General features: G+C 36.6%; 1 protein-coding gene across 2 annotated transcripts; it reads right to left on the bottom strand.

The window, feature by feature from the left end:
• Positions 1–1,721: 1,721 nt before the first annotated feature.
• Positions 1,722–24,206, bottom strand: LOC132203519 (mucin-2). Of its 2 annotated transcripts, XM_059631342.1 has the most exons (6): positions 23,915–24,206; positions 4,165–5,656; positions 3,287–4,101; positions 2,930–3,116; positions 2,634–2,749; positions 1,722–2,541 (listed from the first exon to the last, which is right to left on the bottom strand). In XM_059631342.1, the coding sequence occupies exons 1-6, from the start codon at positions 23,918–23,920 to the stop codon at positions 2,338–2,340; spliced, it is 2,820 nt and encodes a 939-aa protein (XP_059487325.1). In that variant the 5' UTR covers positions 23,921–24,206; the 3' UTR covers positions 1,722–2,337. The 2 variants fall into 2 exon arrangements, with proteins under 2 accessions (XP_059487325.1, XP_059487324.1); XM_059631341.1 differs by having other exon boundaries at positions 3,287–5,656.
• Between the last annotated feature and the right edge of the window lie 1,457 nt (positions 24,207–25,663).

Raw genomic sequence — 25,663 nt, 5'->3', positions numbered from 1 at the left:
ACAATAAAAACTCACAAAAACCCATCGAGGAAAAGCCGAATTTAAATTCAAATCACCATGAAACAGAATTTTAGATTGATATACTTTTTGTTCACTTGGTCCGCCACCACATTCCAGAAAATCAATTTTTGTATTTTAAACTGGGGAACTGTAGTAAAATTCGCCTTATTTTTTCCACCCAAATTACTGTTCAATAATTAATTTTATTGAATTGATAATTTTATTTGAATGTATATATGATGTACCTGGGCAGTAATTGCCTTCTGATACAATCAATAAAGACACTTTGCAACTAATTTGTGCACATTTTCTTGTATTTGGTTAAAAAAATAATATGACGAGGGAACCATCGAATATACAGAGTACATGTATATTAATTTGTTATAATTAATAAATCAATGAGCTTTGTAAAAATTTTATTGGGTTTCACAACATTAGTTTAATTAATTTAGAATTTAGATTGCCAAGTGCATAAATGGCAACAATGACATTTTTTGATATTTCAAAAACATATAATTGTGAAAACACCAACAATTGAAAAAAAGCAATAATGGCAAAATAGATTTTAATAGTCATTCTTCTTTTGATTTCGTTAGGGTAAGATTGTTTTTTTGAATTGTGAAAGAATTTTTTAAAATCTAACTGAAATTTTCGTTTTTCAGGTCTGAGAAGATGCAGAACGGAGCACCAGACAGAATCTCGACACACAACGGCATGCAACAAAGCTCTAGATTTGACCAGAGGGCAGAACGCTCCTATGAATGCTAGCAGAGCTACTGTGGACAACGGAGGACGTCAAGTGAACGCTTCCAGCTCTTCGTTGACTCAAGGTCTGGTAGTCAACGAGAGGCAGGGCCAGGACGCTCCTCTGCCTGCTAGCAGAGCCATCCTGGACAACGGAGGACGCCAAGTGAACGCTTCCAACTCGTCGTTGACTCAAGGACTCGTGAGCTCCTCTGCCTGCTAGCACCGCTTTTCTGGACAACGGAGGAGGCCAGGTCAACTCTTCCAACGCCTCGTTGACTCAAGGAAATTTGTAAAATCTCTAACTTAAGAACATAATTGTTTTTTTTTTCTAATTATTCTCAAATTACTAATTATTGAATTACAACTGGTTAATAATTTCAAACAATGAGTCTGGTTAAAAAATAAAATAGCATGTACTGTGAAAATTGATGTTATTCTCTTCAGTATGCGCAATTTAAGTGCTTCTCATTCACAAGTTTCTAATTAAAACTAATTTTATTATGATGGAAAATTAATCAGTGATTAAATTAAGGTGCACAAAACATTCACCTTCCCTAATTAATTCTAGAATTAGCGGAGAAAGTTTCTTCGTCTCTCCTCGAGGACCATTCTTTGTTTTTACACTAGACTCTGTAGCCGCGCACATCTTGCAGAGTGAAAAAGAATAAGCAAAATGCGTGTGAGAATCGGGCCGCGCGTTTCAACTCTGGCTGACAAACAATATTGCACTGCTCGTTGTCGGAACTGGGCCGTTATTCCCCTGCGTCAGCAAGACGCTCACCACTTTCAAACAAAACGTTTGTTTTCTTCGTAACTCGCGCGGTCTAACCCGTGGGACTCGTAATTAACGCAAATGAGCATTAATGCATGTTTTGCTTGTACAGAGGTTTAATCTCGGTGCTCATCAAGTGTGTCAGCTATAGTGAATAGAACTTTGGAATGGTAAATAATTTATTGTGCAAGGAGTTTTCTGTAAAATATTTATTTATTTTTTAATTAATAAAAATATTGCTGTGAAAACGTGCGCATTACGAATGCCTACACCAAACATTTTAAATTATACATTTTTCGCAGTTATTAAAACGTACAAAAATACTCATAATATACATTTCAGTCTATTTAAGTTAGTGGCACAATCTTTCTTTCGATAAAATAATTTAAAATTCACGTATAAATTCTGAAATTTTTGGCCAGATCTTTTTTTATGGCGTGTGACACTAATTTGATTGAAAAATTGCTATATTAAAATTTATTGCGGAAAAACAAATTTGCATAATACAAAAAAACTAATTGAGCTTTATGCGGTGTGTGTTTGTGAAAATGATACATATATATAGAAAAATAATCATGATGCCTGTGCGGATTTCACTCTATATGCACTAAAAATTCAAAACATAAAAAAAAACACATCTCAATTTTCAGTCCCCTCTGCAAACACAACTCAATATGGCAGAAAGTGACTCGCAAACTAAAATAGCCTCAGGACGTCAACTTATTTTTTTAATAATTTAATCCTATATAAAGTTGACAATTCCCCAGAGCGATTTCAATTTGTTTGTTGAGGCACTTTAGAGTCGCTAATCCAACGAATCACGACAAAAAGGCAATTGGTTTGCGTTTGAGGTCGACGGCCGAAACTTCCCTGACTGCGGCGACCACCTCTTCCTCGTCTTCCTTGGCGTCCTGCTTCTGAGGGGAGGCCTTCTCTACTTTCACCGGTTTGATTGATAATCGCGTCGCCTTCTTTTGCGAAACGGAGCTGCTCGAAGACTCTGAAGTTACCACTGTCACAACCTGCGTAGTGAAATAAAAAATTAGATTATTTTATAATTAATGAAACTTGAAATTACATAAAAAAATGCACTCAAAATAAATTAAAGCCTTGCCTTAGAATGTCCAGTGGCAGTTTGGACGCTTTGTCCATCAGGTGGAGAGTAGGTAGGCACAGTGGTCAGGTCAAGGCTGACACTTGAACGTCTCTCAGCAGTAACTGGGCTGTTTGCTAATTGTAATTCAAAGAAAGAAGAATATTATTAGAAACGCAAAAAAAATGTTTTTTTAAATTTTTATAAGCTGAAATGATGTTATTCATATTTAATCATTTTTTATTAAATTAATTTAACAAAAATAACTACATTATTGTGTAATTTTTTAATTGTTATTCTTTTTTACAATAACATACTTGTTGTTGCCTGCTCGAAAGGATCAGGAGTGGGAACTGTGTAAAAGCGATTTCCTCTTGAAGGCGGGGTAGACGTACGAACATCTACAATTTGCGCTACAGAGGCGATTGTCGGTCTGACGGTGAACCGCGGCGAGCGGAAAGCACTGGCATCAATTGCGACTGGACTCTTGGTTGTCGGCGTCGCCTAAAACAAAAAAAAGTTATTTGTTAAAAAAAAATTAAAAGTTAATAATTCAAAGTAAAAAAATTCATTCTCAAATTTTTTTAAATTTTTTACTTCTTGTCAAAACAATACAAATAATAAAATATTTTTTTCCAGTTTTACGACCACTAATTTTAGGGTTAATAACGAACCTCAAGGAATTTAGTGGCTGCCTTGCTCTTCACAAAATAGCCCTTGGCCGATTTCTCGGTGGAAGTCGTGGGAATTTTGGGGGTGTCTGTCGTGACGGCGGTCCACAGGTGGGTGCTCATCGGCGTGACCACATACACCTTCTCGTTGGAGCTTTTCGAGAAGCCAACCGCTACGTGGTCCCAGCTTGTGGTTCGTCTCGGTTCCGGTGTGGTCGTCGGGTAATCGGTCGTGAATTCGGTGGTCGTCTCTTCTGTGGTCGTCGAAGCCAAAGTCGTCGTTGTCGTCTCCGCCACTTTCGGTCTCACCGCGTGCTTGATGATGCCGCCCTTGCTGAAGATCTTGGCGTGGACGTTGTGCGCGATGCTGCCAGAGGGCTCGTGGTCGAAGTACGTTGGTCTGGGGGTGGGTCGGAAGTACGAGGGTGAAGTAGGGAAGTAGTCGTTGGGGATGGCCTTGGCAGAGGTGGCGGCCGCCACGGTCGTCGCTTGTTTCTGCGGGTCGTCCACGATGTTGTTGGTGTCCGGGTTGCTGAACTCTTGGGCCGTCCACGAATCGATATTGTTTTGCAACTTGAGCAGGTTCGAGTTGAGGGCCTGTTGCTGCTGCTTCTCCTGCTCCCTGATGAGCAAATTCCTCAAGTCGGAGGCCAAAATGTGCGTGACCGTTTTTTCGGGGGTAGTGGTGGCGGGCGCGGGGGCTTCGGTGGACACGAGTTTTGACTCTTGAAATTGGTGGTTGATCTCACGGTGGTGCCACTGGCTGCGCAAACCGGACGCTTCGGCGTCCAGCAGCGTATTTTGTGGCTGCGAGGCGGCTATATAAGGGACAATGATTTGAATTTTTTTGGGTCTTTTGATCGACTCGACGTGATTATTACCTGCTTCGATCAGGACCGGACCGCTCTCGGCAGGGGGGCCGGACGGAGACCATGGGGCTTGGGTGGTGGGCACCGGCTGGGGGTTGACGTGCAAAAGTCCGTTTCCGCTCGGGGGAATGAACTCGAAGCGATAGGGCCGGTTAGGGGGTTGCTGGGGCTGCTGGATTTGCTGGGGCTGTTGGGGTTGTTGGGGCTGGTGTTGGGGTTGCTGGGGCTGCTGAGCAGGCAGGGGTGGGGGCAAAAGTCCCTCGGCTGAAGGTGGCAGTTGTTTGAAAGTGCCGGGAGAGTTAAAGTGTCTCGTCGGGGGATGGAAATTGGGCACGTGTAAAAAGGTGTTGGGCTGTTGGGGAGCGGTGAAACCGATCGGGGGCAGGCGTTGCGCTCCCGAAGGGAAGGGTGCGCCCGAAGGACCGGTGAAGGCGAAGCCAGGTGCACTCGGGGCACTCGGGGGTTGCTGGAAGGTCGGAATTTGGAAGGGTGCCGGTGGAAGGTTCAAAGGGGGTTGTTGTTGCGTGGGAATGGGGGGTGGGAGTGTTTCCTGAACCGATTGTTGAGCAGGTTGGGAGGTTATTGACCCTGAAGCGATTTGGACCGAGGGGGTGATTGTGAATCCCTCTTGCCGTGTATGATCAACATTGACATTTTGATAACTCGTGCCACCACCGATTCCATGGTTAATCGACAAAGGAATATTGTTGTCGTTGTTATTGTTATTATTGATATTGTTCTCCAGCACCAAGTTTTGTGTCTGAGGTGCCTCGTTGTGCTGCACCTCGCCCACGGCAGGCACGTCAAGCCTGGTCTCTTGGGCCTCATGCTGCACGTGCGAGGGCAACGCTTTGCCGGCGTCAATATCAATAATTGGGGACTGTACAACATTCACCGGGTACTCGATCGAAGAAATGAAATCGGCCACAGGGATGCTCTGGACGATTTCCGATTGCGAACCACCCTGGAAACCTGACGGGGCGGCCACGTGATCCTCCAAAGCGATCGAGCCCTCGGGTCTCTGCGAGCCGGGCAGATAGCCCTGGGGGAGGGGGGAGTGATGGTAAACGGGTATGTTGGGCTGAGCACCACCATGCGAACCCTGGTGCAACTGCGGCGCGTTCACCACCGCAAAAACGGCACCGCCGTCCTGAAACTGGGCATGCGGAATCGGAATCCAGGGTACTTTGTTACAGGGGTTGCAAGCCTTGAGTTGGGGCCCACTCGGAGGGGCGTGGAATTTGCCCCTCGGAGGGTGAGGAGGACCGTAATTGGGCCCGGGCGGTGGGCGGAAGACAGGACTGTGGTGCGAGGGTGCGGCGTAGGCGCGGGAGTTTTGCTCCTCGCCAGGGAAGATCCAACTGTAGAGCTTCGACAGCGTTTCGCCGCCAAAGCCAAACCTCTTCTGGGCGACGTGCTGTCTGACTGTGACCTGCGGAGGTTGGCCAGGGTCAGCAAGGGCGGCGAGGACGCACGCAAAAAGGGCTGCTAGTGCGAGCAGAGCCTGAAAACAGAAAAAAATGAGCATAAGTTTTTAAACACAACAAATAATAAATTGTAAATAATTTCTAGTTTTATCAAAATAAGAATTATTCTAGCTTCTTTTCAAAACAAAATTTTTAAAATATGATAATAATAAGGTTTGAATAAAACAAGCAGAACCTATCATTTTTTTTCTTAATAGATTTCTCTCTCATATGTTTTAGCAACGATAAATTTTTGATCCTGTTTACTTTCGATCCGGATAAGTTTTATTGAGAGTGCGGCTTCCTGCGAAGCGTAGTTTAAAAAATTCGCAGCGAAACTCGCGCCATTTAGCATTATGAGAATTTTTTCACATCCTCTCCGCTCGATCGAAGGGCATTCCGAGCGTAAAACGCTCTATTTCGCGGCAATTAATGCACAGAAAATTTGCTGATTATAAATTGGTTTTCTATCAGCTAAGATCTTATATTTTTCATAGAAAGAAAGTTTACAATTAAGTAAACCAATAACAAGCAAATTGAAAGGGAGGCTAATTGGCAAGGAAACTCAATCCGCCTCGCGAAATTCGCGGCCGTTTCCCAATTAGATTTTTTGCTTATCACCATAATTATCGCCGGCGATGAGAAACGATCGACTCATTCCGCGTGTGCATGCGGTTTAATTCTTGCGGACGAAAATATGTGTGTAGCTGTCAGTGACCCTGTTTGATCGAGAGCTGGCTGCCGGTCTATCGCTGGACCTGCTGGCGGAGATGCGTTTCTCATCAGCAGTAGGTCAGTGGTGGCCCAGCTGCGTGCCGTGTGCGGCTAATAAACAATATGAATATATGTGCTGAATAACGCTCGTAATAATTTTCCTCACTTATATGAATATAATATGTGCTTTCCTGATTCGCACGCTACAACAAAGCGGCGGCCGCAGCACGCGGGTTTAGCTTTAATGAAAAACACTCGCCAAGAGTGAGAGTCATTTTAATATCAGACCGTCCATCACGCATTTCCTAACAGTTTCCTAGTGCAGAGGGCCATTTGTTTTTTAGATTGGTGGGAATTCGTAACAATATCAAATTTGCGAGAGAAATTCACTCTTACTCTCTAACTCTCTGCGAGATCCAATCTGGCAAGGATGCATTTTTTTTCTTTTACAAATATTTTATAATCTTGAGAGGTTGTGCAAGAAAGAGATTTTGTCAATTTTATCCAGTGAGATGAGCAGATTAGGAACAGAGAAAATTGAAAATTATCAAGAGATGTCTGATGGTTTTCAGTTTGAGCAAAGACGAGCCGCCGCCTTAATAATAAATCAGTTCCGGAGGTTTCATAGATTAAATCTAGTGAGATCACTTTCTGTTTTTTAGGTAAGCAGCAAAAAATTGCTCAATTTAAAACGATTTTCTGCGTTTTATGCGTATATATTGAGTGCGTATTAAGCGATTTTCAACAGATTGATTGATCCTGACTGACAGCCAATAGAAAGTATCCCTCGTAATTCTATTTGAGACTTAAGGACTAGTGCTTGTGTGCAAGATAAGAGGCATTCTTGATAGACGAAAAATGGCTCACGCCCAAAATATTCTATTAAGCTAAATTAATATTTTAGAATTATATTATTTATAATTTATTAACAATTCTGTACCTTCATTTGAAAAAATTGATGTGTCAAAATTTAAACTAATTTAAACTACATTAACTTGATATTTAAATTCAATTAAAAAAAGCATGCATAGTATAATAAAAAATATTAACATAAAATTATGTATAAAAATTAGCAAGTTAAAGGTTGAAAAAAATATCATTATTTTTTATTTTGATATTTTAAATCCAACCAAGTGTTAAAAAGGGCATATATTTTCATTTATTTCCCTTAATAAAAGCAAAAAGTTTCTTTTGCAAGACATGTTTTTCCATAATCGTTTTGGTCTCTCCCTGAAAAATGAAATCGAGTGACTCTTACTCTCGTTTTGGCAAGCGATCGATTGGCGAATTGTTGCGTCCGTGCCAGTAACTTTTACTTCGCGCATTAGCAATGAAATTGAACTATCGGTGCACGCCAGCAGTAAATACTGTAAAATTGCTTCCAGTTTGCAGCCAAATCAAAGTAGCTATTTTTATTTCCTCACATCACGCGACTCCAATTTCACTGCGCAGAAAGGCGTCTAATTGGATTGATGAAAACTTCAATCAACACAAAAAGTAGTCCTTAAAAAATGACAAAAAAAGTTTGTTTCTTGATCAGCAATGAACGGACCAAAGTTGTTTATATGCCAATTTCGCCAAACCTAATTTGCAGCTCGGCTACTTTTTCTTCATTCCGATCGGAAAGGAGCAAAAAGAGAACCGTTCACGAAAAGAAACTACTGCAATAAAGCGTGATAATTGAGAACTTTCAACCAACAAACTAGGCGCCCGTCGTTTCAATTTGGCCTCGCAGCCAACACTTATCTTCTCTCTCCTTTTTGTTATTCTTGCAGGCTTAATTAAGATTTGATTTGCCACCATGAAAAACGGCTCTTTTATATCAAAACTGCGGCCGGCCGAGTGAAAAATATAATTATCACGATCAGCCTCACTTTAGGAGGGCCACAGTTGATGCGTTTTGGTGCAGCTAGCTGGAGATTCAAAGCATTTGACGTCTGAATTATTTCTGGAGCTCTTTTCTCCAAAATGCTACTTTCTTACTAATTCTAGCAATAAAATTAAATTTTTTAAATGACATATTTGATTAATTAATGAGATGATAAAAAAAATATAAAGTACTTAAAGTTAGCAGCATTATACTTTTAAAGAAAAAAGGAATTGAAAAAAATCTTCCTTATAAAGATAACAAACTGTAACTACAATTATTTATAATAAATACCCTTCGTTACTGCTTTCCTAACGAACATTTATAATTATTTATTTGTTTATTTATTTATTCTCCATTCAGACAATCATTCCTTTAGAATTATTTGATCAAGCATTAATATTAAATGTAAGAAATACAATAAATTTTGTGTTTACAGTAAGAGAAACTTGTTATTATCTTTCTTAAATATATAATTTTTAAATTCTACGGCTGACCTTAAATTTCAGTATTACTTTCAACACTCATGAATGACGGCTTTTCACACAGTCATGAAAATGCAAGTGCTCGGCATAGAGAACAATCACAATTTTTACACCCAATTGCAAAACACAGAGCACCTAGACCATTTGAATGAACCTTATTTGTTAATGAGCGGCCGCGTGCCAATAACATCAAAACGCTCTCGCCGTTATTTATTCTACAATATTATACAAAACACGCCGCGTCTCTTATGAAATGACACGCACACCGCGGTACGCATGTAAACGCGACTGTTAACAAATCCGCAACATGCCTCCGCATGCAAAAGTGAACGAGGCATGCTCTAGTTTGCTCTTTCTATTCCAAGAGGAACGTGCGGCAAGTTAACATACAAATATATAAGTTGGACGAAATGTGAAAAACATTTGAATACATTATTTCTTCCTTTTCTGTACAAAAGTATTTATGCAAATGAGAGAGGAGAGCGAACAGGTGCAAAAAAAAACTCAAAGTAAGGCGAGTGTTTATATTTGAGGTTAAAAGAAAAAGAATTCCGGCTGCGTGTGTGGGAGAGTGGAATAATTTTTTCAACACGTTTTACTCTTCTTTTCGTCGCGGCACAGGTGCGTGTTATTTTTTATTACATGAAAGAGAGCTTTCGGTTTTTCGTGACGCCCGTCTCTTATATTACTTTTTTCCAGATGTCGAATTCCAGGTGTAATTTGGAAGCAATTTTCGGAGACCACGATCGGCATGAGCCGCTTGTAAACGCGAATTTCGCTTTTTAATTGAAAAATATTCCGGCTTCTGCAGATGGCGAAATGATCTATTCGCTTTTCACCTTTGAGGATGTTAAAAGTAAGTTTGAGTCATCGTGGCTGCTCGCCCGTGTTGTTATTGACAAACGCACGGCGAATTAATAATATTGCTGAGCTTCCTTTGTTGGAAATATTTGAGGCAAATGAGGCACACAATGCAAATAGCAACGTGCATTTCTCTCGCATAACGACCGGCGAACACTCCTTCCGCATTTGCATAGAAAAACTTTAACAACTTTGGCTCACACAATGAGACCACCGCCGAGAATGAATTTCTCTGTTTAGCACCTGCAAGCGAGAAAGAAAATGCACTGAAAGTTTTATTTTACGTTTCCAATTTTGTGCTAATTATTTTTAATGCAATTTTGTTAGGATTTCTGGAAACGGTTTTCAGATAGGATCAGATTAAAAAAAATTAAACTTTAAAATTGCCAGTAGAAAAAATTTGATAACTAATATTTTACAAACTGCAAAAATAATTCTTTCCCAAAAGTGTTTTTTTTTTCTTTTTTTTTTTACCAAATTTGATCTGACCAATTTTAAAAGCTAATAAAAACTGTAGATAAATTAAAACGGCAAAACAGTAAAAAAAGGATTAAAATGCGAAATGAGGGCCTCAGTCCTATGCGTCAAGTTTTGCTTTGAGCATTCTACTCTCTCGTCGTCTCTATCAAGTTGCTGCTGCAAATTCCGCCCGGAGGTCTAGGACATTAGCACCGATTTTAATTCTCACAACCTTGGCCGAGACCAGGGAAATTACGCCTTTGTATTTGCTCTCACACACAAATCCATTTGTCATCAGGAATTTCACCTTCGGCGGTGCTTCGGGTGTGGATTTGGATTTCGCAGGCGAGCTGAATGGGCGATGATATCACGGAATTTGGCTTAATAATCAAGCACCACACAAACAGGTGCTTGCGAATTTCCATGAGAGAGATTTGACCTCTTGTCTTATATTTGTTTTTAACTGTTAAAGTAAATCTTTCTTGTGGCATAAAAGTTTAATTTAGCCATAAAAAGATTATTATTGTATTTTCTGTAGTTTGCCTAGTTGTTATCTAATTTTTACATTTTATTTCTAGGTTTAGCTGATATTTTTAATTTTATTGGTGGTTATTAAAATTAAAAAAAAAATCTGCTTAGAATATTAAATATTATATATGTTACGTAATTGCCATATTAGTTGAGTAGAATTGATAAAATTTGTTGTTTTGTAAAGCTAAGAGTTTTTTTAGGAAGTTTAAGATAATTTTTAACAACATATAATTAAAACAAATATAATCATGTTTAACACCGGGAAATATAATATAAAATATCAGAGTATATCAACTAACAAAACGAACTAACATAAAGGGGAAAACGATGAAATGGTCAATGAATGAATATCGTAAGCAAAACTCTATCCTTCTGTTCAGCGACTCTCAGTCAGAAGCTTCTCTGCGTTAATGAAGAGTAACCTCGATTTGAACCGCTTAGAAACCATCAGCGAGAGTGATGCGCCGTTCCACTAAATTGCGCGCACCGCAAAACCCGCAGAGAAACAGGGTCAAAAATATTATCCCAGCAGCATAGACGGAAACAAATCTGTATCAAGTTTAACACTCGCTTTCGATATCAGGGCTTTTCTCGGTTCTAAAAAGGAAAAATATGATTTAACTGTCTTCTACCAGCAGGTTCTGTTTTTTTTTCTAATTTCTATATAAAATAACCACGAGAGACGCCTTTTTCACTATTTAGATTTCTCTTGCACCAGCATGATGATAATTTTGCTAAAGGATTCCGGCAGCAGAGTAATTTATCAGAAGCATCTCCGCGTCCTTGTGGGAATCTCAAGAGTTTCGAGTTCTCTCCGCCGCTGACGAGCCAAACACTTCAGAATATGTGTCAACAGACACATATACCAGAGAATATAATAAGTGAGTGTGCGACATTTTCAGATCTTCAAACAAGAGTGAACGTCGCCAAAAAACAACTGTCATGTTTTCGCACTTAAATTCTCATTAAAACAAAAACTTCCGTGGCTATAATGAGATTTGTTTAAAGATTTAAATTGAAAGTTTAAACTCCAGGTGAGTATTTCATGGAAGAAAAGAATTGAAACTAACTTTAACCTTATTAAAAGAAAACTAGAAAAATAAAAAAATGTGATCCCAAAAGGTGATACAATAAAACCCTTATAGCTAAGATTTAATTTTAAAAATGAATTGAGAAAGACAAAAAATTGCAGCAACTGTTTAATTAACGGTATTATTATTTCAGTTAAAGCCCGGTACTAATTTTACTTTTTCTGAGCAAGTTTACCAACAATTTCTAAATCTTATATTTTTTTTATTACTTTAAATGTGCCCACAGGAGACAAACAAAAAATTGAGTCGTAAAATCACCAACGCACGTAAATGAAACAATAAAACCCGTTGTTTGTCGCCGGTGAGAGACGACGCTGTTAAAATATACGATACTTTAGATACTTTACGTGTGAAGTAATACAAAAACCCGGCCGTTAAGCTTTATTATTGTTACACTTTTTTTGTAACAAAGTGCTGGTCGTGTTTGTTTTACGACAGTTACAAAATTATCAGAAGGATGTGAAACACGGCGGGAATGAAAATCGAAAGAAGCTGCGTGACACTCGAATAAGTATAAGGAAAAATACAGAGCCGGGCGTGTTTTGAAACAATTGATATTGAAGACCCGACGGAGAAAGTATACGGTGAGCACACATGAGACACATACAGGATAATAAAAAAAAGAGTCTCTTGGAAATAACACGCGTCTGTGAATGCTGATGAGACGTGAAGATATCAAGACACAAAATCCCTCTGACTAACTCAACGAGTCCATAATATATAATTCCTCAAGACAAGTATTAATCATAAATCATGAAGTAAAATTAGTTTATATTTACTTCAGTGCATTAATTTAAAGTTATTCAACAAAATACATAATTAAATATCCACCTTGACGATATTTTTCATTTAAGATGAATAATTTTTATTGATAACATGGAAATTGCGATCTATAGATTTAAGAGTTGAAACTGGATTCTCCGAAATTCCCCACCGAAAGCATTATTATTGAATAAAACGTCGAGATGAATATTACTATTTTAACCGAATTTAGTAATTCATGATTTAGCAAATTACAACTTACACCATAAATTGACTTCCAACATTTGGTGAGGAAAATAAACCTCAAATTTTGATTGAAATGCCAACGAAGCTAGAATAAAAATAAAAAAAAATAAAAAAAAATCCTGAGAAGTCTTCTCTATTATGGACCAGTAAAGTTCCGGCTCCTCTTTTAATTTCTCTTCCTCTAATGGTCAAAAAATTAATTCCTCATACATCAGATTATAGATTATTATGTATATGAAAATATGTGCCATGAATATTTTGGAATGTAGTTTGTATGTTTGATAACATCAGGAAATCGACGACGTGGGTTGCCTGCCGGCACTACCGCGGCATTCGATCCTTATTTTCATGCCCGAATTTCAAATTTGATGGATCACCAACTTGCTCTTATATCTCTCTCAGAGTCCTAAATATTTCTATATCAGGGAGGAGTACTTGTAAAGAAAGGTATCACCCGTGGGAGGTTACGTAACAACAAACACGGACAAGCACGTTGGAAAAAAACGAAATTTCGACTCACCGATGGCACGATGTCGTGAATATCAATTTTTAATTTGTACCCACTCGACGTGTGCACAACATTGGTTATCCTTACATCAGTGAATCACAAGACTAGACTTGTGTACGCTATGAACCTATATTTGAATGGTGAAAAAATTAGTTACACAGCTAATTTAGATATTCTAAGTTTAATTACAAAATTTAGCGATAGGAGTAATAAAAAAGGAAGTTAAATTAGATATTTTCCAGTAGCTATGAATTTATTTTTTGTTTTGTTAAATCTTTTTTCAAATTAACATATTCAGACGAATTTTCCATAATCTAAATTTAATTTATCCAATCAATTTTAGAGTTGCAATTCAGATAATCTAAACCGATCATCTGCTCTTTTGTCTTCAGTTTAGAGTTAAAATTGAGACTTGATATGATTATTATAATTTTTTTATACTTATTTTTAATCATTTGTAAGAATTCGGCACGATTTTCATATTTTTAATGGAAATATTTTCTCAAAAATTTGAAACACAATTTTGATAGTAAAAACAACAATTTTCACAAATCATTTATATTTTTTAGTTTTTTAATAAGTCAATTTTTTACATCAGTTAAAAGTGAAACACGACCATTATCTTACTTGTGACTCCATTTTTTGTCAATTAACGATCGCTCTCATTTTTGTTTTCGTCAATCATTAGTGAGAGTGGAGATCATTTGCAGCCGCACGGAGCGTTTTGTGTTTTTTTTTTCTAGGGCCTGCGTGCGTTGCAGATAACAAATGGATGTCGCGCGGCGAAGAAACTGTTACGGCTGAAAATTGATAATTTATCAACTCGCGGCATGCACATGTCGTCGGCTCGGAAAAGAAAACGTCAAAAGAAGGAGCAAGTGAATCCGAGAGAGAGAGATTCAGTCGTGCATGAATAAATCATAACTCTCTATAAGGTATATATCACCGACCTGCATATGGACGCTTAGACCTAACAGCCAAAATACTAATCCCCTCATCAGGCGCCGTGTCATTACGTTTCTCTAGCTCATATCTGCGTTTGTCTTTTTGAGACTTTTCCAAGAGAAAGTAGAACGGCCAGATAAGGCTAATAATTTCTGCTCCTCATTCCGAGTCATCGGAATAAATGAAAACGTAACTAATCAAAACAAGCGAGTTTTTTAAAAATGGTTCTCTTTGGATCGCTAATAGACAGAATACTATAATATGGTGAAACAAAGTTACAAACGCATTTATATTTTCATCACAAGACACGATTTTTAACACAAAAATTTCCGTTAGAAAAGATTAAAAGTTCTATTTTTCAGCAAAAATAAAACTTTCCTTGCCAAAATCCGAGTTTTTTAAGTTCTGACAAAAGTTGCAATATTTAATGATTAAAATCACATAAAATTCGCATTAAATATCTGTAACAAATGCTTTTAAATTAAATTTTACAAACTACAAATTGTTTAAATAATTCAAATTTTTTATTCAAATCAATAAGAATTCTATCAATTACTCCAAAAAAATTAATGAGACTTTTTCAACGATCAATGTCAATCCTAATTGAGATCAAATTGCATTCCAGAGATCGTCGCCCTGACTGGTCGTTGAAAAGAGCTGGAGTTAATTACTACAATTGAACCAAAGGAGGGAAAGTACAGAGGTGCGAGAGATAATTCATTCAAACCGGCGGACAATTTGAGCCGGAGTGTAAAAGTAGCGTAATAACCCGTGAAAGCGTCCTTCTCCGTTTCTCGCAATTTTTTCTTTACTCTCGCAGTGCACAGGTGCCAAGCTTTCTGCGTACTGATGAGCACTGACGATAATTGAACAATTACAGAGACGCATTGGTGCTCGGCTGATCGCAATCAAAGGCTGGACAAAAACGCAAAGCATTTGTGCAAAAGCGGTCGGCGTAATTGTGCTGACTAATTGGTTTTGTGTGACAAGTTAACTAGCACTCTATCAATTGCATTCCGGATCAAATGAGGAGAACTCGTTTATTGTCAGATGTTGGAAAAAGCGTTATGTAGGCTGATCATCCAGGAGTTTTAAAATTTATCAAGATGAAAATTAAAATTTGTGAAATCAATTAATAAATGTTGATATTAAGAGCTTTATGAAATGGACAAAATTATTACAAACGGGAAAAAAATAAATAATAAATTACATAACAAAACTGGATCAATGTAGATTTAATTATGGATAAGATTTTTTATTATTAATATTGAGAAATGGTGTTTTTGTTAATTTAATCACTTAAATTAATTTATATTTAAAGCTAAATATTTACTATCACGATTGGAAAGAGTAAAAAACTTGGTATTAATTAAGATAAAAAAAGAGTGAAAAATAAAAGGATGCTTTTCTCCCCATGGCTATACAAATAATATTCCTCCAAATTAAATAATTTTATATCAGGAAGCAAATTTAGTGTTGTGGTTTTTCGTATACTTTTCAAAAGTAAAAGTAAGATTATTATTGAAACAGAAATGAGCCAAAAATTGCGTTGATGCCGCAGGAAGGAAGCAAAACCAATCATATTTTTACTTTCATTGTTGTGTGTGTTTAAATTGCTCAAAAGAGTAAAATATATCGAGTGAGACAGTTTCGTCACGTTTTGCAAATAAGGAAGATGTTACACTGCTTCTGTTGCAATTTGCATCACAAAAAAAAATAATTAATATTCAAGATTCCGTACGCTCAGTTTGTACAAGACACACAAAAAGTGAGAAGTGTTTTCTATTAATTGCAATAAAATTTCTGAATTAATATGAATTGGAAACCAAAGGGAAAAAGAAATGAAAAAAAATTCAATATTAAATTCTCCAATAACACTTTTCCTCGCCGCACTTTTTTGTTTTCAAAAAGCCACGCGTTGATTAAAAACATGTGGTCGATTTGGCCAAATTTTTTTAAAAGCCTAACCCAGATGTTCTATATTGACGATCTTCTCATTTTCCCGCGTTCTGTTTTCGCCTATCCTAATGTGTGTTTCTAACGGAGAGCTTATAATTTATGCGACAAGATGACACAACGAAGTATACCGGGTGAGTTTGCGATTTGTGTATTCTCGGACCGAGCAGCAGGTTTTGCCGGGCGGAAGCAGAAAGAAAGTGTGCTAAAATTCGCTAGCAGTTATTTCGTTTAGCACCGGCGTCGTTGTTTGTGTACGCCCGAGGGACGCGAAATTTGCCAAAGTGGATCACCCATTGAGCAAAATAAGATGAAGCCACCACCACATGTGATTTTAACGTATGATCTGAACTATACACTCTAATTATTTTCTATATATGTAAGAAGCTAACTAACATTAAGCAAAGATGAAATATTAGTCACTTTAATTTAATACCCTATCAATTTAATTTAATATAATAAGGGCAAGTTGGAATTAAATAATTTTAAGTATCAAACCAAATCAAAAGTGAACTTTATGCTTTATATTCCTTTAGTAAAGATGTAATGTGATAATTATGTCTTGTAATTAATTATAATTTTGATTTTTTTTTTGTAAATATAAATTTCATTGAATATTTTCATAATATTAGATATTGTGCATTGCAAGCAAGCAATTTTAAGTTTTAAATAATAATAATTACATTATAACAAAAATATTAAAATAAATTAAAATTCAATATTTATTAATAAATTAAAATGTTAATTTAACAAAAGTTATTAGCTATTTTACTGTTTGAATGGTTGTAAAAATTTGTTTGTTTTTTTCTGTTAAAATAGCGTCTTTAGTTTGTGTTTTAAATTCTAGAGCAGTTTCTTGGTTGTAATTTTAAGAACTTTTTGTGGTATTAAAAAAAAAAAAAATAGGAGCAATAAAAAAACAGCGAAGAGTATTTATATATTGTATATGTGATATTTTCAGATTTGAATGATATACTTTGAAAACCGACCTAGGGCTAAATTTTCTCTCTTCTGACACCTCAGAATCACGACAATGCAACAAAGGCCATTAATTACATGACACACAATATGGTAATCGACACCGCGCGGCATCTCGTGACACATCATCCGGCTTATTATTATCTGATGCTCGCCTTTATCTTCCACATCTGGACAATGAAACCGAGAGCCCCGAGAGGTGCTCACATTCATGCGTCAGATGCATATTTTTTTGCACAGCGCCTCAAGACGAAAACAAATGGCAAAAAAATAAAACAAAAACGACTTTCTTTCTCTTTCTTATTCCGCACAAAAGATTAATCGCTTGGCAAGGGAACTTGGCGAGGATGTACGCGAGCAATATGGGAATCAGGGCCATCCAACTGAGACAACGAGCTGACTTTACTCTCCGAGTGAGTCAAAAGAAAGTCACTCTTCTGTAATCAAGGTAGGATTTTCGCACACTGCCTGTGTCGTCGAAGGATGTTTCGCCTTGAGCAGGAAAGACAAACTTATCACCTGCGTTTTGGTTTCTAGGACCCTTCCTTAGCCACAGGAATAAAGAATATAAAACAAACAAAGAAAAAAGGTGTGAATTTTTTTTAACCGACGAATAACAATGAGAACAAAACAGGTGAAGACACGTTACAAAAGGATTGGAGTGAAACCAACTGAAGCTTATTGGAACACGATGGCAGATGCGGAATTAATTATTGTATGCTTATGATCATCTCTTGACCCAAAAGCAGCTCTGCGCTTTAGTTCCGAATGACCAGCTCTCCGTGAAGTATGAAAAATTGTGTTTGCTTAAAACGTTAATGAAAGCCTGTGTCTAAATGTATTCAATTGAAAGTTGAAAGATATTAATATCCAACTTTAAGATTTCAAAATAAATTATTTAAGTCACGTAGAGTAAAAATTTTTTGATTATAGAAGCTCTGGGCTTAAGAATTTGCAAAGTGATAAGTTTAATAAAAATTTATAATTGCATGTTTCATTTATTAATTTAATTTCATTTTCCAGGACTGACAATTAATTTAAAGTATTGGAACTGCTTAATCACCTGCTGGAGATTTATTAATTTTTCAACTTGTAATTATATATAAGTTTATTAATATGCATAATATATCATTTTTTTTTTAGAAGAGTTGGATTTTGACATATATGCTCACTTTCCAAAAGTTTTAGAAACGATCAATTTTTGTTTAAATTTGGCCATTATCCTTCTCTTTCTCTAAACTGTTGTTCAAGTTCAAAGTCGGCACACAAAAGTTGTCCAATAATTTCAACGTCAAGAATGACCAATTGACCTTGATTTGGCTGATTTGCATACACACGCACACATTTCTGCCGGCTGTGTTTTGCAAGAAAAGCGAAAACTAGTTTTCGCCGTGTCTGAATTGCACAGAGAGAGTGTGAAGGCGTAGCAAATTCCCAAATCCGATGCATCTCGAAGCTATCGAAATTGACAGCAAATTACAATGTAGAAACGGAAGATTTGTGAGCGCACTTTCGATCCAAAACGGTCCTTATTCCAGCCATATATGGACAGAGGCAATAATGAGAAAAGCTGGGGTGCCAAGCTCGTGTTTCAAACAGAAACCAAACCCGTCATAATTCATCGAGTCAATTGGCTTAAAAACTTTCTTGAAAGAAATTTTTTAAGAAAAAAAAACCATTCGTCACTTTAACAATAGCTCTTTTTTATAATTTATTCAAAATTAATCGATCACCGCCAGGTCGTGACTTCATTTTGGGTCTCGAAATTGATTTAATTGGAATGAACACGCACAAAGAAACAAAAACTGCATCGAGTTTTTATTTCTGCTCGCAATCTTTGCCTTCTCTCGGCGCGGTGTCAAAAAGCGCGTCTATTTTCCCACGCCCGCGCCAACAACAATGGGGAGACGATACCGGCCTCACTACTTTTTTTCATCCGTCCAAAGAAGAAGAAGAAGATGAAAATGTGGGACGGGAACAAATTGAAGAAGAACCGCCTAACTCAGCTCTTCCTTTTTTCGCTCTTCCGGGCCCGCGGCTCCAAAAAATATAAAAAGTAAGAAAATTCAATGCAGCGAAGGCTATTAAAATTATTACCGCATGCCTTGCTCCTTCTATTTGTGTAATTTCGGGTCCCTTTGCGTGTGCATATGCACTACCTGCCACAGAGGAGGAGAGGTCGGGTCAGGTGTATTGTTAGAGAAGAAGAAGCTGTGCCGCCGGCGACCTGCTTCATTCAAGCTTCCAAAAGGAGGGTCTGAAGTTTGGGTGGGTTTGTTGAATAATCGGACAGAAGAGCTCTATGAAATATTTTGGGAAAAATCAACAACCGCATTTTTGAGGCAACAATGCGTATCATTCCTGCTGAGAATTTTTTTAATTTACAATATATTTTTATCATTTTAATTTTTCTTTCGAACTAATTGAAAACCTTGATATTAGAAAATTTAATTAATATATATTAAAAAATATTTATCGAAAATCGCAAATAAAATCTAGAACCGCAAGAAGTTGTCAACTGGGCTCTAAACTCCAAATGAAAATTTCATTGGGTGAGTTACAGAGTCCAATATTTATTGCATTAACGAGTTTTATTTTGTAATAATACTCATTTCAAATCAAAATTAACTGTATTTATCTGTAATTATTTGATGAGTTTTGGTTTTCAATAAAAATAAACACTTCTTTGAGACCATAAATGAATCCATCAGAGTTAAAAGTTTTAACATAATTTTCTCATTCGCCTTTCAAACCACGATTTATACATCCTATTCTCTCCTCCCTGATTCTTTTCCCTTTTTCTCACCGTCAAAAGAAAATTAACATTCAAACCACAACGATCGCACATAAATCTCGCGCTAATAAGAGAAACCGAAGAGGTCATTCGGTGGTCAGGTCGCCTTTGTGACCGTCGTTAACATTGTTTAACTTAATGTCTCTATTTTCTAACAACTTCCGTCACCTCTTGACCCGCGGTGAGATACTCTAGCTGCTCACCACGGTGACAAGATAAAAAGCAGCAATGTCCATATCAAAACGCACACGCATCTTCTTTTACTGACCTAAATAAAATTTATAATCGAACGCGCGGCGCACACAGCGAATCGAATAAGAAATGAGCGAAGAAAACGCGTCTTGTTTTGTCTGCGGAAGATGCGACAAATAAGTAAGCCAGTAGTACGTACGTTTGATTGAAGCTTCTTTCTTGTCGTTATTTTGTTTGTGCTCTACCGTGAATAGAAAGAAACGCCTCTCTCGATTTGATTCAATCACGACCTTCGAATATGTATTTATATTTATATAAAGAGAACTGCAAGAATTTGCTTCCTTTGTAGATATGAAGTACTACTGTTGAACTTAGGTGAACTCACACTGAGTGAATGTGAAAGGTGCCATACTAAGAGGAAAAGGAGAGCTAGGTGCGAAAATTGCTCAGTCATGATAACAATTTTCGCGTTTTTGAATGTTGTTTTTAAAAGATAATTATGTTAAGTGCTCCAGTGTAAAGAGATCAAGTGCCAATTACAATCTCTGACATGCACCATTCAGTAAATCTTTTTTTATTTTTAAATTCGTCTCTTGTTAAAAAAAAAACCATTCTATTTCAGTCTTGCATTGGAGCCCAGGACATTTTTCCATATTAACCGTAATAAACCATGCTGACAAAAAATAAAATAAAATAAAAATCATCAAGGAAAGGCATTTTATCCCCTCTACTCATGATAATTAAATTCAATTTTATATTAAGATTTAAAAATAATCATAATTTTTTTAATGCTCGAGTTTCTTATCTGATATTTTCTTTTTTAACTTGAACTGCACCATCTCTGGATTATGATATCTCTAAAGTCTCTAAACTTGCACTCTTTTATCATAAAATATCATAAATTTTAGAGAAAAAAGGAGTGAAATGGCTGAAAAGATGTTGATCAGCAGACTCTCCGTCTGTGCTCCGGAGCTTGTCAGCGCGATCACGATGAACATATATTGTAGCAAAAGCGCGGACCTCAAACAGAATCGTGAATGCTCTTGAGCGTTTACTTTTTGTTGAAGCGTGAATCTGCCTAGAGAGCTACTACCAGTGCACGAGTTTGTGCTGCTGTTGAACGATAATAGAATTATTATATTAGGCGAGTGTGGAGATTATAAAGTGGCGATTGTTACACTCGAGTAAATTGCCTCCGAATAGGCCTCATCATGTTTTATATACAACCACACTTCTGAAGAATTTTTTTTGACAAGATGGTAACAAAAGATGAAAGAAAGGTTGTTTTTCTTTTATTACTTTGCTATTCGGTTGAATGAATTGCAAATTTTATCACTTTCCTAGAAGAGATTTAAATAAAAAAATAAAATAGGCCTTGTCACGTTGATTTTTTTTAATACTAAAAAAACTAAAAAAAACATTTTTTGAACTGGAAGCCTGTTTTTTTTTTTCAGATTCCATTGGGCCAACTTCTTCCATTAAATTAAATAATTATAAAAAATGAAGGGAAAAAAATGAGAAATTATATTTTTAAATCTCAAATTTAATAAATTTTGCAGAATAAATTTGGTACAGATCCTGTTTGGAAAATTTAAAAACCTCTTTCCTTACATGGTAATCGCTATATCATAATTTTATATAATTCTGCCAGAGATTTTGTCCCAGAATCGGGCAACCACATTCCTCTCTCGCGTACAGAGTCCCATTGAGATGTTTGTGTTTGCAAACGAGGCGCGAGAGAAATCATGCTAAGCCTGCCCTTATATCCGCTTTGAAGATGTGCATAGTGCAAAAATTTAATTTACTCTCGTCTGAGTGTGCCACAAACACCAGCACCTTTTTGCTCGCGGTCGTGCGAACAAGGCAGCTCCGAATGAAAATATCCATGTCGAATTTAAATAAAATAATTTTATGGAGCCGAAAATTTGATAACGTTTAACCTCGGGGTCAAGCAGCTCCAAACGCAGAGAGAGATGCCCATCGTGTGTGGCTGCAGGCTTTTCTATCTCGTATTATTTTCTCTTTCACGTATCCGTAGCTTATGAATACATTAAGAGTATTAAAACAAAAGAGACTCATATTTCTGACTTAGGGCTATTGAATCTATAATTATGTTTCAGCTTGGGGGAAATTTATTTTTGTTATCGAACCAATCTGAAAATGAGTGTTTTTATGTATTTACGAGCAAAGGGGAAATCGTGCTGTTTATTTTCAAGAGGTAAAACAATGTGTGGTTTACGGATCGCGGCGGCGGACGTCAAAGAGAGAAAGAGTATAACCTCCTCTCTTCTGGCGAAATGTACATGTGGAGTACAGCACGTAGCGTATGTACTTTATTGCGGCTGCTGAATATATTGGTCGTGAGTGATTTTCTCATGCTGCACTCTGCGGCTTGATTAGAGAAGAAGCGAGAGAGAAATGAGGCGAGAGAGGAGCAAAAGCATTTTTCAAATTGATTAACTCTCGCTCGCTCACCTAATCAAGTTCAAGGTGATGAACAGAGGCAGCCGCCTTTCGATTATTAAAATTGCGCGATGCTCCTGTTGATAAAAAAAAATCCTTTCCACTTGTGTTTAATTAAAGAGATGAGAATTAATAAAATACAAATTGGAGAGCGAAAAATCGTTCAACTCTGTTTGCTTTTCAAAATAAAAAAATCAGCGAACCGATTGATAAATAATTATTTATTGCATATTAACTCGCTCTGTATAACGAGTGTAGCTTGTAGAGTTATTTGAAAAAAAAAGCTTGAATTCCAATTTTAATTTTAAACTCCAGATTGCTTAAAATTTAAAAATATTAATGAATGAGGAATTATTCTTACAAATTTTTGTGACTAAGAGTAATGCAAATTTACACTTAAATTGAGAAGTTTTTTTACTCCTTATTGACGTAGTCAAATCATGACTTTGCAACAATGTTGTCTTTGCAACAATGGTGGTTAAATTTTCCAATTATTGATAAAATATTTCCTATTGTTGAAAAGACTTGATTTGACTGTGTCAATAAAACGGCCTTAATTAACCATTTTTTCTTAATTGGAGATAAAAGATTCAAACTAATTTACAGGAGATAAAAACTTTACAGGAAAAGTTTATCTACGCAAATTGTTCCTCAAATTTGACATAGCTATAGAGAAAAAATTTTATCCATGTTCAAACATATCTGGGCGGAGATTTTAACGGCAGACATTGTAAATTAATTGTTTTTAACTGATGATCTCTCACAATTTCCAACAATTTATTTTGTTTCATCTAAAAAGGCAATGAAAAAACAGAAATACATTTTAATACATGCGTTCAATAATCCTTTTGATACATAATAAAAAAACCCATCATCAATGATTCATTTTTTGTACAACCAACAACTTTAAGTTTCAAGATTATGTTTACAGAGTTCAATGCAATTCGATGCTTTCAGTTTAAATTCATTAATTCAATAAAATAAAAAGCAAACTTCTCAAATACTTCAAGTCCTTCTACATTAAGTTGGTTACTTCTTAATTTAGTTATTAAAAAGAAAATAAATTAGTCACACCGGGGCTACAATTGAATGAGAAATACACCATTTGGTTTTAACCTAACAGAATTAAAAATTATATTTTAATTTTAATTTGGTGTTGTTAAATGGTTATTACGTTAAGTCCTTTTTTAAATTTTGTTGCCATTTATTCATCTTATTTATTCGAAAAATTAATTCCATAAAGCAGAAATATTTTTGGAGAAAAACGTTGAAATTTTGGAATTTAAATTCCGTTCGAGATTTATCATTCTTACCATGCAAGTTCTTTAAAAATTGCAAATTATGAAAATGGATTTTAAATTTATTGTTCCTCTTAAAATTATTTATAAATCATGTAAGCCTTGATGAAATGGACTTTAAGTAAATTATAATTATGTAAACTCACCCTCATGGTGTCGAATTGTGGGCGAAAATCTCCTAGTGGGGTGTTGGAGGTGCTGCTTGGTGGTCGTCTTGCTCGAGAGTGGTTGTTGTCAGGGGCGCACCTGGGGCCGGACTGATCTCGGGGCGTGTGTGGTGAGGCTGTCAGGTGCGGCAGGCGAGATGCGCGCACCACGACCACTTGAGACGAAATAAACAGCGAGCCGGAGAAATTAAGCAGACACACACCAGTGACCCATTTCCCGATCGAGAGTGGAAGGACGCGTTCGCGCGCGCGGCTCTCTTCTCTCTCTCTTGGACTGAGTCTGGCCTGGCAGGATTGAGAGCCACCACTTCTCAAGCGCTTTCAGTCACTCAGGCGCGCCCTCCCTCGGTGCCCCTAGTGCCCCTACCCTCCAAAAGAAGGAGGGGGTACAGGGATGAGCTGCACACTTACAATTATATCCGTTTCCTAAATTTGTCGATTTTCTCACAATCTTTTGATAAAGTTATAAACAAAAGAAAAGCTTTAAAATTAAAACATGAAATATAACTTTTAATTTTATTTTACACTACAAGTTACACAAATTGTGTTAAAATTGTATTAATTAAATTTTTTTAACAATTTTTAATTTTTTGTTTAAATTTGTTTTGATTAAATTTATGTTTTAAAATAATCTTTTCTACAGCGTTTTTTTTTTATTTTTAAATAATAAACAATGATTGCAGCTCAATGTAGCATAATTTTTTGATACAGATGAAAGTTGTTATTGTAAGTTTTGGGATAGTGAGTTATGAGATATTTAAATAATGTATGGTATAGAATAGAAGCTATTGACAAAATCGTCCAAGAAAGGACTCGCGAATTCAAGGACGCCTTAAATTGCCTAAATATCTGAAAATGGAGCTTTTTGTAGCTTAAAATTCACAAAGTGTAAGTTTAAATTCTGGGAAGTTAAAATGATAAACAAGCTGTATTTTTTTTTAAAATTCGATTCTTTTTCATTCTTATTTCGGTTTTTCGACAGTTTTTGATTAAATTCTAAATCTAATAAAACTAGTGAAATGTGGAATACTTTAAAACCAATTACATTAAATAAATACATAAGCTCCTTAAAAATATTTACGTATATTTTTAATGAAATTAAATTTTGTTTGCTTAAAATATTACCAACCGCTAATCAAATTCCACCAAATGATAGCTTATAATTTCCCTTCTTCTAAAAAATAACTCCTTGTGTAATTTACCTCTTTTCAGTGACAGATGCTGTCACTGGCGGTGTGCAGCTCTGCCCACGGAGGAGGATTGAAAAGTTAGCAGCCCAGTGGATATTTATTTATTACGCATGAAGGAGAGGCGCATCACATTTTTTACAAGCAAGTCAAGTCCACATCCGCGTCTATCCGTCTACGCGATAGGGTATTTTATGTGAGTGTGAGAGAGCTGGGAGCCACCCTGCGCGAACAGGTAGAAAAGAAATCAACCCCACTGAGCGTTATACATTCCATATTTTTTTGTGCCTGAAATTATTTTCCTCCGGCTTTTGTAACAGAGGGTGGCAGCTCGCTCTCGGCGTTTTTTTTTCTATAAAAAAAATAATTCTCTCGCCAGACATCAGAGATCCGTCGGCCGGCGCGGCTTTTTATACATTTCCAAAACGCGCATCCTTGAATGACGCAACGGCGGCGAGCTCCTTTTGTTAATGAATCAGACATCGCTTACATATTATGGAAGGAAGATGGATGTCTTGCGATAACGAGAGTCTAAAAAACG

Source organism: Neocloeon triangulifer, unplaced genomic scaffold (assembly GCF_031216515.1).
Source record: "Neocloeon triangulifer isolate White Clay Creek 2 clone unplaced genomic scaffold, ASM3121651v1 ptg000017l, whole genome shotgun sequence".
Classification (NCBI taxonomy): Eukaryota; Metazoa; Arthropoda; class Insecta; order Ephemeroptera; family Baetidae; genus Neocloeon; species Neocloeon triangulifer.
Note: the sequence above shows the minus strand (reverse complement) of the source record. Positions and strands in the feature narration are given on the sequence as shown.